General features: G+C 41.3%; 1 protein-coding gene across 1 annotated transcript; it reads left to right on the top strand.

The window, feature by feature from the left end:
* The first annotated feature begins 929 nt into the window (after positions 1-929).
* gpr176 (G protein-coupled receptor 176) lies at positions 930-16,624 on the top strand. Its single transcript, XM_061051737.1, has 3 exons — positions 930-1,230; positions 10,232-10,484; positions 14,651-16,624. The coding sequence occupies exons 1-3, from the start codon at positions 996-998 to the stop codon at positions 15,882-15,884; spliced, it is 1,722 nt and encodes a 573-aa protein (XP_060907720.1). The 5' UTR covers positions 930-995; the 3' UTR covers positions 15,885-16,624.
* The last annotated feature ends 314 nt before the right edge of the window (positions 16,625-16,938 follow it).

The following is a 16,938-nucleotide window of genomic DNA, read 5'->3' as shown; positions in this document are numbered from 1 at the left end:
GACATGGAGAATATTGTAAAAAAAAAAAAAAAAAAAAAAAAAAGGGTGTGCAGGCAGAGTTCAGCAAAAGCACTTCCTCTGACACTTACCCTGCTGCTACAGTTTCAGACATTAAAAGAAACCATAAAGAAAAAAGATCAATTTTGTTTCCCTTTTGAAGCTCATAACATTACATCAGCATTCATTTCAGTCCATTTTATATCCAGCTATAAAAAAAATCCTGACAGGAGCTTTAAAATTGTGGATTAGAAAAGGGTTCCAACAGTGATCAGACTGTGATTTGGTCTCCCTCCTCTTCCTCCCCTTTTTCTTGCCATTCATAAGATTCTCGACTCTGTAGGAAGAGGTGGGGCTTTCCTCTCCTGTCTCCTCTCTCCTCTCCTCTCCTCTCCAGTCTTGCACCTCACGCTGCGAGATATCGCTTGGGCAGGCTCCCTCACCACTTCAGTCTACCAGTAAACAGCCTGTGACAGAGCGACTGGAAGCGGCAGCGCGGGTGACTGCCTGACAGACGGAGGGGGTGGGGGGGGAAAGGCTTATCGTGCTGCTTTTCCCGCAGGAGCTGCACGTTATTTTATTGTTGTCGGAATGGACGCTACGCAGACCGGTGATCGTTTCAGGTGCTCTCGCTGTCAGAGAGCAGCATCCACTGCGCACGGACTCCAGATGCTTTGACCGTTTTTCTTCCATCCATCTGCATTGGGGGATGATGGAGCATGCAGCACAGGACCCGTCTGCTTTGATTGCATGATTAGGCTTTTAGGACACACCATGTTTTTTCTTCATTTTGCAGACAATATTCCTGTCAGAAGATCTTCTCGTTGCAGGCAGCTGCACGCCTTACCTCTCCTACCTGTGCATCCTCGTTGACATAATTCGTGTTTTTGCAGATTTGTCTCCTTTTTTTTTTTTTTTTTTTGCATCATGCCTCTTGAACGCTGGCTCCTGACAACCCGCCAGCCCTCTTAAAGAGAGAATCCGTCCATAAAACCGACATGGGTACCAGGAGCCGGACTGTAGAGGTTGGAGACGCCGCGGCCAATTTCACAGCAGCCCACCTCAGGCTCGAGCTCCTGAACGCCTCGAGCGCTCCGATCCGGTGGGACAGCAGCACGAGCCCGCCAGCTGAGGGGACCGGGCTGCACGAGCAGGAGAGGCTCATCCGAGAGCAAGCGTACCGGGACTTCACCACCACAATCCAGGTCCTCATCCTCATTAGTTCGCTACTGGGTAAGTAGAGTTGTACTAACTATCACGGTGTGCATACAAGACAAAAAGGGCCTGAAATAAAAGAGCAGACATGTTTCACTCTGATTCCTTGATAATAATAAAAAAAAACTACTTTCCTTACTTCACTGAGACTCAACAGTTTGATATCTGAATGTGGGTCAAGGGAACCCCCCCATGGGGAAACCCTTTATGACTGAATAATACAACCTTCCACAAGAAGCCTGCAATACTTTATGCCATATCTACGCCATGTTGGTGTCTGTACATATAGGTAAATATTACACTAGATGGGGTTGTATGAATTGAAGTCCATTTGAAGGACCATTTACATCTCTATAACTTTGCTGGACTCTGTTGGGGCCCTATATCAAAAATTCATAGGGGCCCCCTTCAAGTGATCACCATTATGTCTGCCCGTGTCCCAACGCTTACTCCTCTTTCCTGTCTTTTTTCACTCCCATACAGATGAATCCTCTTCATCTTCCTTCAGTGGCTTTCATTGACAAACTTAGGTTTTTAAAGCAAATAATGCATGCAACACTCTACATGGCGAGGAGAGTAAGTGCTGTCAGATGGAGCCCCCTTTAGGGAGGTTTCCTACTGAATGGAGGCTCCTCTATACCGGCCTGGCGCTGCAAGCAGTTGCCTGTCTTGCCTATCGACAGGCAGTGCCTCTGAATCTACTTCAAATGTGTGAAATTATAGCCAGTAATATAAAACGACAAGGCTATTGGCATTACTCCTTTAAACCACTGGTCTGTGCAAAGTGCAAATGAACTCTTTAGACATATCCTTCATACAGAAAATGTTACACTTCCACTAGTAAAATGTTACACAGCTCAGTAGCCAAGATGTCAAAAATGTCTATTCTTTCTACATATTTAATACCATGTGTGTTTAAACAATGCACTCTCCATGTTTAATGAAGCCCACCCTATTGTATCAAAAGCAAGCATGAGGTGAAGAGAGAGCAAGAGCACTGTCTCTATTGCACAAATACGTTTAATGAATTTGTGAAACACAGACAGTGTGCAGGACTTGGCCGCATTCTTTTGGTAAAAAAAACAAACAAGAAATTGTTTCTTTTTGTTTCTGTTCTGTTGAAACAGATATCAATATTGTTAGATTCTCACAAAAATCATATCAACGTTTAAAAATCTGGTATCCTGACAAGACAGACACTTAAACTTGAAGAAACCATAAAAACACTTGACCCAAACTCCTTGTCATCCCCAAACAAATTCAGACTTTACTGCAGTTGGTAGTTTAGGGGGTGCAAGTGTGTTTTCAAAGAATTTTGCAAGGCAGAACAATTATTTCCTGGCACTCCATTATTTTGAAGTTGTAGGGAACTCAATAAAAAACACAGAGAATTGTTAATTATAAAACTTTTGTCAGCAACCTTGTTCTTACATATAACAGACATCAAATAATCCCAGGACATGTCATGTTGGTGCCTGTGTCGAATACCTTTTCTGACTGTGTTTGTTCTGCTCCTGTGAGTAGATATTGGATGTTAAACATCATCAAAACGTCAATTAATAACTAAAAAAGTAAGCATAGACGTTTCAATGAGAATAATGCTCCATTTTTGTATTTGCTTCATATTTTCATCATAATGAATTTAAGGTTGAGGATCCAGAGAGAAAATTGATACTTTGATGAGGCTGTTGTGGTAACCACAGCGAGGTGTAGGTGTTGTAGTTTATTCTGAAATTGGCAGACACCACTGGCATTAAAAAAAACATTTTAAGCTCCTTTCAGGCTGAATCTGTTCTGGCTCTGGGACAGATATTCCCACTTATGTCAGTAAGAGCTCAGGCCGTTGATGGATGTGATGAAGGAGCTGTGTGAATTGTTGTACCACCACATCAGTCTCCCACACACCTGGATGAAGAACAGCCAGAAACATAATCTTGCTGCCTAAAATCCTCGCAGTACGAAAAAACACTCTCAGCCGTGATTGCTTTGTGCTGTTTGTGAAAGTATAGACTCAATGACAGGCTGGACTTGGAGCAGCTCACACAAACACTTCACTGTGATGAAACAGGGCGAAACGCACCAACTGAGTATTTGTCTGACTCATAGCACCTCCTGCTGTGCACTGCCATGTGGCGAGGTCAGAGTATGAGGACATGAATAAGTGCGAATGAAATGGCTTTTGGCAGCGCGGCTCAAACTCTCTACTTTTCTCCATGTCATCCATATGACTTAAGGTTTGAATGTGTCTTTCTGTGACCTCTTTAATAAACAGCATAGGTCTTTATTGAAGCGGGATTTAAACATTTAAGGACCGGAGTGAACGAATAAAATCAAATACAAAAATATAAAAGAGAAACGCCATGATGGAATAATCGGGTAGTTTCAGTCATTAAAGAAGCAGGATAAGATGTAGCCGAAGTGGCAAACGAAGCACTATAGAGTCTGCTATACGACAGTTTATTTTTGCCTGTTGATCAATGCTACCTGCAGTTCGACTCATTCAAAATATCAAACACAAGGAAAAAGTCCATATAAGGTTGGAGTGAAAAACATTTGTCTGTTTGCGGTCACGCATTGCAGCTCAGCCAGAAAACTTCAGGAAGTTTTCAGGAGTTTTGTACAAGAAACACTACAGTGCTTTTTTAAATTCTGAGAATGATTTACTTATCTCTGTAAACAGATATCTGCATAAAAGTGTGACTAACAATCAAATAAAGATCAAACATTTCAACTTGAGTGACAAATCTACTTCGTGCTATGTCAAGAAAGCCAGTCAGTGTTCAGATTCCCCTAATACCTCAAACGCAAACATACATTTTTGAAGTCGTTTTCGTCTTCTTCTCTTACAAATCTTGACTTTTTACTTTTTTACAAATCTTCATCATGATGTTGTTATTTCCGCAGACTTAAAACGCATTCATTTGCAGGGCGCTGGTGGCGCAGTGGTTAGTGCGCGCGTCCCCATGTACGGAGGCTATAGTCTTCCAAGCGGGCAGCCCAGGTTTGAATCCAACCTGTGGCTCCTTTCCTGCATATCATTCCCCTCTCTCCCTGATTTCCAACTCTAGCCACTGTCCTATCTCTCCATTAAAGGCACAAAAAGGCCAAAAATAAATCTAAAAACCTGTTAATTGCGAGCAAAATACAAGAAAATCTGTTTCTTCTTCGGGCTCCTACTGCTGAAGTGAGCGCGACTGAGGTGCAAGATGATGAACGTGCCAAGTAATGACAGAGTTTACATTGTAGACGCAAACACCTCGGGGGAAAAGTAAGACTTGGCTGGAAGCTAACCCTAACCGCTGGTTTCATTGGAATTACTGGAAAAAAATGCGTACATACCGTCAGTCAAATGATCACCAAGATTGGCGCAATGGTGATCTGGATTACGTACGTCTATCTGAATACGGCTGGTCCTTTTTTTCATAAACAGGGACTAAGATAAATTGGATTATCTGTTTCTGTTTACTGAAAAAGTCTATTTATATTCCGAACCATTCTTATCCTTGAACAGCTGACCTAGTGGAGTTAATGTAAACAAAGATGACCCAACCACACGGACTATTGGATCATTGATTATTGAAAGCAGTAGTGTTGTCACTGAAGACACCTAAGACACGAGGCATCAAACGCCTGAATCAATGAGACTCAGTTCGTGACTGAGTGGAGACTGCAGTCGTTTCATTTCACCTCAACAACAAAAAGAGAGTCAAAGCAATTTCCCCAGCTTGCAAACTCTTGACCTGACCAGGAATACATAAAACACGGAGAGAATAAAACAAGGAATAATAAATCTGATGAGACTCCACAGGGCTGCCTTTGAGGTTTAGATTTTCATAAAATGTGTGATCATGATTCTGGAGACACTTTATGAAAGATCAAAAAGGTTTTTGGAAGAAAAGGATTCATCTTTTTTTCAACCTTTATAAAGTATATTTGAGTAATCATTGAGGGCAAGTTGTCGCTTACAATGACGCAGATGGTACAAAGAGAACAACAAAGAGAAAATACATAATTATATGTAACAGGGAAATGAGCAAGCAGAGATGGCTGAACTCCATGAGAGATTGCTCGCCGTCTCCAAGCACAACAACGACGACAACAATGGAGGACTACGGCGTCTTTAACGGAGGTTTTACTTGCAAAACTTGAGCCTCTGCTGTGGTCTAAACTTTGCCAGCTCTAGGGGGCCCCCTCCTGGCCTGGGGCCCCAAAGCAGTTTCCTGCCCTGCCTGTTGACAAGCAGCGCCTCTGTACACAGGAGTATGACATCTGTATGATACATTAATGTTAATCATAACAGTAGATCTTATTAGAGAAGTAAGGAAGGTTAAATAAAAGCTTATTTTTGTGCGCACACATACGTCATGCCCCCACTGCATAAACCAGTGCTTATGTTTTTCCAACCCTGGTCAAAATGTCTGGCATGGAGTAGGGATCTATATTAAATTATATATATAATAGGAGTAGGGTTATATTATATTATTATATTTTATCTTTTTTTTTATTCAATTGCAATATTTTATCCACCCAACATATTGTGTTTGTGTGAGAATAAATAATAATAATGATATTAAATCACCAGGATGAAACAGCTTGAAGTGAGCTTTCAGGGTGCTGACAAGGTTTTTTTTTAAGAATTTGAGCGTCTGGCTCTCTGTTTCCCTTTGCCCCCTTTGTTTATGCTAAGCTAGGCTAACAGTCTCCTCAAATGCACCAACTCTGGCATCGAATCGATCTTTTCATCTTACTCTCTGAAAGACTGCAAATTGGTGCAATTCCCAGGAGGAGCTAACATTTCCAAACCCATGTATTTATCTGTTCATTATACCACTGTATCATTATTTCTCCAGACAAAGCGCATGATCAGAGTTTGAATGTAAATCTGATTAAAGCGCCCCAGTGTCCATGCAGCAGTTATTATTACTGACTGTAATGAGGAATCTTAGCATGTGGTCTATTAGTATAACGAGCTCCCTATATTCTTCTAATGTTCTCCATTCATTAAAAATGTGTTTCATTCAAACTAAAGTAACTATAACAACACAGGAGAGCACTCAAAGAAGGTGTTGAGGGTGCTAATTATGTTTCACACTTTGACTTTTAGACTTTTAGTTAGTGCTGCTACGTTTAAACACCGTTGAAAGTCTGAACTGAATCATGTTTAAATGTTTGCCCTTTCTCTCCACTGGATGCTGCGAGGACGGTTGCTAAGGTGTTCTTCGAGTGCTGGTTGAGTATTTTTGAGGCACAAAGGGACAAACGCATTTTACAACCAAAACAAGACCCATTGTAGAGGTCCAAATGTTGTCGGCAGGAACTGTAGGCATTAACAAGGACTTCAGTTATTTGATCAATTAGTGACAGCTAGGCCTGTGTGAAGCACTTCTTTTTACATGGCTTTAAACTATGACACAAATGAATCTTTTACTGTGTTATTTATGTAGAAATCATGAAGGCTGTTTTTGTAGATTTTGCACAAGGCACAAATAAAGGCATAGGAATAGATATCATTATGCATATAAATGTCTAATAGAAAAAGTTGAAATTACAACATCCCCGTCTTTAGTCCGGTTTGTGTGTTTGAGGTGGAAAATGCTTTACAGGTGTGTAACAGAAGATGTATTTTAATATTAAACGCTGATAACGAGCTGTGATCCCACATCCCACGTCACCTGTATCGGAAAACACTATGAGGGTGTGACATCACACCACTGCAGCTGTACGAGAGAGGAACTCTCACACAGCTCCCGTCGAGAACCCTCTTTGTGCTAAAATTATACCTTCAGGGATTTTTATACGCTGGAAAAAAAAAAGGACCTGAAAAAGGGAAACATACGCATGGTTAGGATTGTTAGAGCAGGCGGAAAGGTAGAGCCATAGTGTAGAAGCTTACTGGTAGACTAACTCTAACCATGCCATCATTGAAATAAGCAGAAAGACTGCTTGAACACAGGTCGATCTAAGAAGAGGTCTAACAAGGTTGTACTATTGATGTTCTTTTCTGATATAATGGTGGACTGAAAATCGGTGGAAGGAGCTTATGATGGAGCAGCTGTGAGACGGCTGTTGTCCCATTTTTTTAACAACATGACCATCTTGTTACCATGACCATATCTTGGATGTGCGTGTTTGAGCAACTAATTATTCATTCATCCCACCTCTTCACCTGTGCCTCGATTAGTCGGAATTTTGTTAGAAACAGCATTTCCAATATGGCAACCGCCATTGTTGAGCTTAAAACAACATCCTTTGGTTTCTTCAGGGACCAATGGGTGATGTCGCAGAGACTCCATCATGGTTTGAAAGGGCACTGACACACAATGTAATGATAACAAGATGTTTTTGTAGATGACAAATGATGGCTTGTTTTTGTAGGGCAACAACAAAGGAGCTATTTTTCAATCATTTTGGAGGTTTGTGTCCCTTTTTCCTCTCCTCTCCTCTCCTGTCTTCTCTCCTCTCCTCTCCTCTCCTCGTCTCCTCTCCTCTCCCCTCCTCTCCTCGTCTCGTCTCCTCTCCTCTCCTCTCCTGTCTTCTCTCCTCTCCTCTCCTCTTCTCTCCTCTCCTCTCCTCTCCTCTTCTCTCCTCTCTTCTCCTCTCCTCTCCTCTTCTCTTCTCTCCTCTCCTCTCCTCTCCTCTTCTCTCCTCTCTTCTCCTGTCTTCTCTCCTCGTCTCTCTCCTCTCCTCTCCTCTCCTCTCCTGTCTTCTCTCCTCTCCCCTCCTCTCCTGTCTTCTCTCCTCTCCTCTCCCCTCCTCTCCACTCCTCTCCTCTCCTGTCTTCTCTCCTCTCCTCGTCTCCTCTCGTCTCGTCTCGTCTCTTCTCTTCTCTTCTCCCCCCCTCCTCTCCTCTCCTCTCCTCCTGCTAATCTTTACCTTCATCACCATAAATTGAATTTTTTGATGGTAAGCCTAACTCTAACACTGAAAAGTAAGAATCTAAATGCTTCTTAGTTGTGGACATTGTGTGTTGTGTACGTCGTTGAGTTTTAAACAATGACTATTTGTGCTAATTTCATTAATCCATCTGAGTCTAATTCACAGGAAGCTGAGGCAGAGCATTAATTAGTGCTATATTAGGGTTTCCCTGAAATGCTCCCCCCGTGTGTTTCTGTGTGTGTGTTACTAAAATCCTGCAGTTAGAAGCAGTAAACAACAACATGTTGTCAAAACAGCTTCTTTCAGCTCTTTCTGAAAAACCTCCCAGGACAAATAAAAAGAAGCTCATGCTCAATTATTATTTTATTCTTATGTAACCTTCCTCTTACTTTGAGAGTGCAGACCCAGACGGAGCATTCCTTCTACATTCCTGTCTCTTGCACGCCAGCTGTTGATGGCTGACTGTGACCTGTTTTGGAACATTTGCAGATATCAGATACAAATAACCACATAAAAAAAATAAATCACTTTTCCTTGGCAGAGAACATCTTGCTCTTCTTTGTGACAAAGAGAGCACAGCTAACACTCTGTGAGTAATTACATCTTGAGAGGCTGTTATCACATGTCTCCCTGTGTGACCTGACGGCAGTCTGCGCGCAGCAGGGAGTCCAAAAGTTCACCTTTTTAAATCTAATTAACAGTCGACGCCGTCTCCAAATTACGGAAGGATGTTAACATTAAAAATGCCACAGTGTGTCCCCACTTGCACCTGGAGTGCTTTCCAACTCTGATTAGGTTTGTGTCATTTCTTCATCCTGCAAAGAAGGACTTTTTTCTCGCAAGGATACAAATACGTTTGTTTAAATATTTGTGCAAGTGATCAGAAATGATTCTTCCAAATAGCATCTGTGATCCAGCATATTTAAGTTGACTGAAACACTATCCCTGTTAACGTCTGTCCATGCAACACCTTAATACATTCAATCACTGTCTCTGTGCTGGAAGGAAGTTTAGTTCAGTTCAGTGTATTAGCTGAAAGGAGGTCAGGGGAGAACACATGGAGGATAAATTATTCATAACATGTGACACCCCACACATACAAGCAGTCACCCATCTTTCATAATAATGTGCAATTTAGAGTCTCAAGACGACTACTAAACGTTTCATTTGGGGCTGTGTGGGGAACCTGAAGCTTAAAGAAAGTACTAAAAGAGGTAATTAAAGTTACTACAACCAATGTTTGGAGCTCTTATTCTCCAACTTCAATTGTTTGCACTAGAATCGGACGAATATGGGATTCATAACCACCACCTTACTGATTTTTATGAAGGTGATTTAATAATTATTAACATTCCAACTAACATATTTGGCCTAATTCCTTAAACTATAATAAAAATGGAATCTTCTTATGTGGATTTTGCACAGATTTTTCACACGCATGGCTTTACTCACATGGCTGCATTCTTGGAAATAACTCCATCGGTGAAAATCCAACAGCATAGTGCATTCAAACGTTCTGTCTGCTGTGATGCTCTGCAAAATGTGCTGCCCACAGTGCTGAGTGTGTTGTACAATAAGGAGTCAGAGGGTGCTCTCTAAAGGACATATGATATACAATGTGAAATAAGATCAATCATTGTTTTCTGCAATCCTTTTTCACTGAGAGAGGTTTTCATTTTGACAGTTAGCGGAAATTGAAAATTGCTGATATATCCACATGCCAGTATCGAGTGATCACACCAGCACATATATCACCATTCTGTATCTCAGCAGGCCTCTAGTTTCATACTTTAGTTTCCCCAATGAAAGTACTATTCAGTAGGCAAAAAAAAAGCCATTCATATCAGAAAATTTCCATTTTTATCATGCAGTTGTTGACAAGGGCGAAAATGAGTGTTTATTGCTAAACATTAAATCTTGATGAAACATCATAAAAACCTAGCCAGAATTCCCTCGCCCCCCGGAAAGTCTCAGAATAATCCAAGAGAAAATAGCAGTCGGGACTGCTCTGCTAAGAAACTCTACTTGGCAATGCACCATCCTATACCAAGTAAACGTGAGAAAAAAACAAGACAAAAACCAAGAAAAATGGAAAGTTTGGGAAATCCCAAAAAACAAACCGTGTCTTCCTTCCTCCCCACAGGAAACGCCACGGTGTTGTGGTGCACCTGCTGCACAAACGTCTTTAAGTCCGTCACCAACCGATTCATCAAGAACCTGGCGTGCTCGGGTATTTGCGCTGGCCTGGTGTGTGTCCCCTTTGACGTTGCACTGGGAGCCAGCCCCCGCTGCTGCTGGTGGCTTCACACTCTGATGTTCTGCAAGACCATCAAGTTCCTCCACAAACTCTTCTGCTCCGTCACTGTGCTCAGCTTCAGCGCCATCGCACTCGACAGGTCAGGAAACATTGATTACAAATTTTGATGCTGTCTGTGTCTGTGTTTTTTTATGTCTCTTACTCTATCCAACTTTAATGAACCAGCCAGATGCTGCAGAAGGATTTAGTCTAGTTCTGCCACTGTTGTCAAATGCGTGCTCATTGGGGGATTCATTTGGGTTTCTGTAAATAACATTCAAGACGTGAGATTTGGTGTATCTGTCATTTTGTGTGTCTGCATACACAATAAGCACAATATGTTGTTCTCCGAGCCCACAGCAGCATAACAGAAAAGATCGGACAGAAAAAATCTGAAAATGACAACCCTACTTAAAAGATTTTTAACACCTAAAAACAGTAGTACAATGATTTTTACATTTTATTCTTAACTATTTTTGTATATCATTCAAGGTCCTTGACAGAAGGAGGTCTGCTTTTTTCTGTCTTTCTTTTTTAATTCTACTTCTGTCTTCGTTTTCCAATCACATCACCAGGACAACATTTCTTGTGTGTGTAAACCGGATTTATAAGAAACCAAATCCTGAGTCTTGAGAAAACTTTGGTTGGGATTTGGTGCCATATGAATTGATTGACTGATATAGTAGTCACCAATTTAAACAAAAAGCAGACGATAAAAATGTTTTTGTTGTAGATAAATGTTCTGCTTGCAAATGAATTTACTGACTATGAATCCACCTTTTATCCACCTCTTATAAAACCAAAAGAGCACTCGTTCCCTCAAAAGGATGAGAGTGGGGTTTTTGTTTTTTTTGCTCATCTGACTTTGAAATATGAGTATGACGAAGGCTTGTGGCTACCTCCCACTCACCTAACGGGATTTTAAAGTAAATACAACAGAGTGAATGTTTTAAAATAATTCCTGTCCTCTGTTAATAAATACATTGTTTGGTGCACTCCAGAGATAATCTGTTTCTGAATATTGAGACTAGGAAAAGGAGCATCAAAATGGTGCCCAATTGAGAAGATTTTTTTTTTGTAGCAGAAGTGCCGTCTCATGCACACCCTGTGGTGTGGATGAGAGCAGTTGAGGGGGGGGTGATCGATGGAGCATGTGTACTCCAGGCTGAGTGGCCTCCCTGCAGCGCTAAAAGCTAAAACTCAGAGTAGCTTATATGACTACTGTTGCTGCCCACATATGATATACACTGCTTTTTGAAAAAGTAATGCTGCTCCAGCCCTTCATCAAAAAAAAAATATTTATAAAGCACAAATGATACATGAAATGCAACTCCCGAGTGAGTGCTGAAGTTGTTTTGAAGCTAGTTTTCCCTCCACCAAACATCCTATATTTTTTTATGGCTTTCTCTTTCAATTAAAAAAGTTCATAAACTAGACTTTTGCATTTCTACCAAGTTAAATAGTGACGATAGTGCTCTTATCTTTATTGGAGAGCTTTAATGTGTTCCAGGAGTGTGAGTGTTACTGTGTTGTTTGGCTCTGTATGTCAACCCCGTGATTGGCTGGCGACCAGTCCAGGATGTATCCCCTCTCCTGCCCAATGACAGCTGGGATCGACTCCAGCCCCGGGGAACCCAAATAGGTTAAGCTGTAAAGATAATTGATGGATGGTGATAATAAAAAACATTCTGAGCCACCAACCAAACTAGCTGAATGCTAACACCATGAGGAAACAAGTGTTTTTGGTTGGGCCTTTTTGCAGTTCAAATCCAAGAACAGAGGCTGTGGTAGATGGACGTTTTATTAGCATTTTTTATTGATAAAAATGTATTCAGCCATTGTTGAGGTATCAATATCTGTAGAAAACTGTCTTGCCAGTTAATTTTAGGTTGAAGGTTTCAAGAAATATTGCACAAAAGCTGTAGATAGGTGATTTTCATACTAACCCAGGAGCTTGTGAAAAAATGTAAAAACATAAAAGCCTTTGAAAGGTCTCCTTATGTGCCATAATAAGAGGATATTCAGTTGACGAACATATACATGTCCCCATATCTAGGCGCTTACTGCTAACAGGCTAGCAAAATTAAGAAAATAAGAACACTTTAGTTGTAAAATAAAGTTGTCTGAAGTTGCTGTAATTTGCTCTGGAAGTTTGCCTTAATCAATGAAATAGGAAAAGAAAACCTCTCCAGTCTAGCCTGCAAGCTAACAGCCTGTTTTCAAGCTAGCTAGCTAGCTAACTAAAGAGACAAAAAGTCCTCAAAGTTTGTTCGTAAACATCGTTTGTACCATCAACTTCTGTACAGTCACTGTTTCTAAACCTTTTAAACTTCTTTTAGAGCAGACTGTACTCAGACAGAGGGTGTTAAATAAAAGTTTGACACAGTGGGAGTATGTAGCATATGCTAAATATTGATATTCCATTATGAATTCAAGCAACTAGCTCCTGAAGATTATTCTGAGCAATGGACTTGATATCATTCTGTTTTTTAATCCATCAATTTGTTGTGTTTAAAATGTTGCTGTTTCCTTGAAATTGATCAGATAGTGGATATACGTCAGTGTAAAAAATACTGCAAGATGGAGGTTTACAGGCACAGTTTCACAAAGAATAATAACATTGCTGTAGAACCTATATTATCGGAAATATAAAATTCACAAAGGACTTTATTATATCTGCATAAAGTCATTGAGCAGAGAAAAACAAAAGTAAATGTGGGTTTCATCTTTTTATTAAGGGAATTGCAGTCAGATCCTTTTTTTTCCCAGCCATGCTTTCACAGCTACAAAGATGATATTGCCTCCATAGCAACTAAAACAGTCAATGCTATAAAACCGATGAATTATTTATTCTCTAGGAGGCTAATCGAGGCTGTTGATATACAAGCCTGCTGACACTGCAACAGACACATACTCTCATACAGTCGCATGGGCTGATGAAGAGACAATCCAGGGAAACAAGTGAGTCCTCCATGCGATTTGTTTTACTTATTATTAAGAGACAACAAAAGGATGAGAGATGATCTACATACTGTTATCTGTGATATGAGGAGATGTGCGTTTGTAGAAGTGCATTGGAACACCCACTCGGCCTCATAAGGTAGCACACTGAGAAGACAGAAAAGAGAAAATTCTTTCATCCTATTCCAATTAAATAATGAGTTTATATGGGGACTGTTATTCCCACTTTTTATAACCACTTTGAGAATATTCTGTTGCATTCTTTAAAGGGTTTTTGCAGCATTTCAGAAAACAAAAATGTCTTCGAAGGCAGCATCATCAGAGATTTTTATTGATAAAAAAACTCATAATTCATGCTGGTGGTGCAGTGGTAAGTGCGCACGTCTCATGTATGGAGGCTTTAGTCCTCCAAGCGGGCGGCCCAGGTTCGAATCCAACCTGTGGCTCCTTTCCCACATGTCAATCCCCACTCTCTCTCTCCCTGATTTCCATCTCTATCCAGTGTCCTATCTCTCCAATAAAGGCGTTAAAAAAGACAAAAAAATAAATCTTCCAATAAAAAACCCCTCAAACTCGTACGTTTATCTTCCTATGCCTCCTGTTTCAACTGAAAAAAGTCTGAGTTAAACATTTCATCCTCCGTTAAGAAAATCCTCAAACTGGAAGTGACCAATTCCATTCAAAGAAGCCTCTGTATTTGAATAACAGTGTTAAAGTTTGGATGATATAAAGGCATTTCATTCAGTTTACATGGATATCCTTTAGTCCTACATAGATTTGGTTTACATGATACATTTATTAAAACTATAGAGGCACTTTGTGACAAATCCTCCTGCTAGGATTAACGGATATTTATCAAATAGCTTAAGGGGCTCAAGACAGGGCTTTGCATACTTTTCACAATATATCTGGAACCGTTAGTTTAGTGTATTAGAAAAAAACAAGATTTCCAAAAAACAAAAATTTCCATAAAGGGAATATAGAATACAGAATATAAACTTGCCTTCTATGCAGACGACATTTGGATTTATCTAGGGTAAATAGGCTAACACACTTCTTACCATACTCCTACCATACTACGCAAAACCTAAATGATCTACCTCCAGGAGAAATTGAGAGAAGAAACCCTCTGACATGAAACAAATGTCAATTAAATATATTTTATTGTATTTATTTTTTAAATCATCTAACAGGAATTCAGACTGTATTACTTTTTTCTTATAAATGACCTTTTCCCAATTTGACAAGTTGAATTTCTTCACCCTTAATTAAAGGTCAGATGTTGTTTTTTCCCCCCATGTGTAGGTACTACTCTGTGCTGTATCCATTAGAGAGGAAAATCTCAGACGCAAGATCCCGAGATCTCGTCATCTATATCTGGGTCCATGCGGCAGTGGTGAGCCTTCCGGTGTTTGCTGTGACCAATGTGACAGACGTTTACGTCACTTCGTCCTGCTCGGACGACCACGCCCGCTCTCTGGGCCACATGGTGTACGTGCTGATCTACAACGTCACCACGGTGATCCTTCCTCTCGCCTTGGTCTTCCTCTTCATGCTGCTGATCCGCAGAGCGCTCAGTGCCAGTCAGAAGAAGAAGGTGATCATTGCAGCGCTGCGGACTCCTCAGAACAGTATCTCCATCCCGTATGTGTCGCAGAGAGAGGCAGAGCTGCACGCCACTCTTCTGGCTGTAGTGTTAGCGTTCTCTGCCTGCAGCGCCCCCTATGGAGCCTTGGTGGTTTATCGCACCATTTTGGCAGACCCCAAAGAGCTCCCCATTTCTCTGTTTCTCACAGCTCTCTGGCTGCCCAAAGTCTCCCTCCTCACAAACCCACTTTTGTTCCTGACTGTGAACCGCTCAGCGCGTCACAGCTGTCTGGACCTGCTGGCCAGGATTCACAGACGATACAGCCGCCGGAATGTGGTAAGCAGCGGGGGTTTGGCCTCTTTAGGAGCGGAGGGTGTAATTGGGGAGCCGGTGGGACTAGAAACAGCCGGGAGATCAGGGAGCCAGCTCCTGGAGATGTTTAACATCGGCCAGCAACAGATCTTCAGACCCTCTGAAGAGGAGGAAGAAGAAGAAGTAGAGAATAACATCCCTTCTCAAGGACCAGGAGGGTGCTCTGTCCCCAAAGAGGACCAGAAGGCTGGCTCCAGACTGGGCAGCCTCAGAGGTGAGGTGATCACCAAAAAGGACCCCCTGCAGGGGACAGGAGGAGGGCTGGTCATCACGAAGGACTGCCCTCCTTCAGTCACAGCGCCTCGAGGATCTCCAGTCCACACGTGTGCTTACGCCTCATCCTCTCAGGTGGCCCCAGCAACGCCCACAGATGCCGAGGACTCCACACAGTTTGGTTTTGGGCCCTTCGAGCTGCCTCCCCAGTGGTTACCAGAGACGAGGAACAGCAAGAAGAGGCTGCTTCCGCCGCTGGGGAACACACCTGAGGAGCTGATCCAGACTAAACTGCCCAAACCGAGACCGGAACGGAGGATAAGCAGGAACAACAAGGTCAGCATGATCCCCGCTGTGGATCCATAAGCTATTCCTGCTGGTTACTGATCTGCAACACTGGACACAGCCTATTTACAGAGAGGGGGCAGAATATTGATGTGTTGAGCTGCTCAGGAGATCGCGTTTACTTTATTTAAACCTTTTTACCTTTCTTGAAACCTTCTAATTTGCAGTGTTAGAAGTTCAGGTTTTCCAATTAACTGAACAAAATCTGGAATTGTGCAGCTTTCCTATTGGAATCAAATCAATTTAATGTTAAATATTTACAATGATGTAAGCTGTATGTCTGCCCAGTTCAATTTGGACTTTTCCACCTCCATGATTTAGGACTGCATAATTAAGGAGGAAGACAAGTTTGTTAATTCCCCCCATGTGATCGAAGCTGGCATCAGAAATTAAACGAACACACTGTGCAAATCTAATTATCCTGAAAGATGCACTGATTCGTTTCCATAGCAAATAATGAACCTCCTAACAAAACCCTTTTGTATAAAGGTTATGCTGTGATTGCACTCTGTAAATGAACACATCTCAGTGTTGGTCCATTCAGTTTTGCCTGTGTGGGACTGTTTTTGTAACCACGTTTTGTCCTCAAATGTTTGGGATTGGATCGCCCTTTGTTGGCCTTTTTCTCAAGTGTCATTTTTGGAATATTCACATTTCTTCTAATGTGATCAATGTCATCATTTGTACGTTGAATGTAAACTGGATTTTATGTGATAAAAAATGCAGATGTACAGAATGCCAATACATGTTTTATAAATGTGTCCTTTTCAGAGTTTGACTATGTGTTTAGCCTTGTTTTCTGGACAACAAAATTCATCCAAACACTGAAATAAAAGAGCAACATTACCAGTATGTTTTGATGACAACAGCAAAGACAAAGTCATCCAGGCCAGGGATATTTTTAGTTCCTTTTGATCAATGTTAATGATTTTTCTCAGGTTTCCTGAAAATCATTTGCTCGTTCAAATAATTGTAAATTAAAGCAAATAAAAGAAAAAGCATACTCCTGTTTAATAAGAATGTGAAATGGCTTTCAATTTGTAATTCCTGGGACTCTGACTGTCAGTTCTCTAGC

Source organism: Labrus mixtus, chromosome 12 (assembly GCF_963584025.1).
Source record: "Labrus mixtus chromosome 12, fLabMix1.1, whole genome shotgun sequence".
In the NCBI taxonomy this organism is placed as follows: domain Eukaryota; kingdom Metazoa; phylum Chordata; class Actinopteri; order Labriformes; family Labridae; genus Labrus; species Labrus mixtus.
This window is presented reverse-complemented; position numbering and strand designations above follow the sequence as displayed.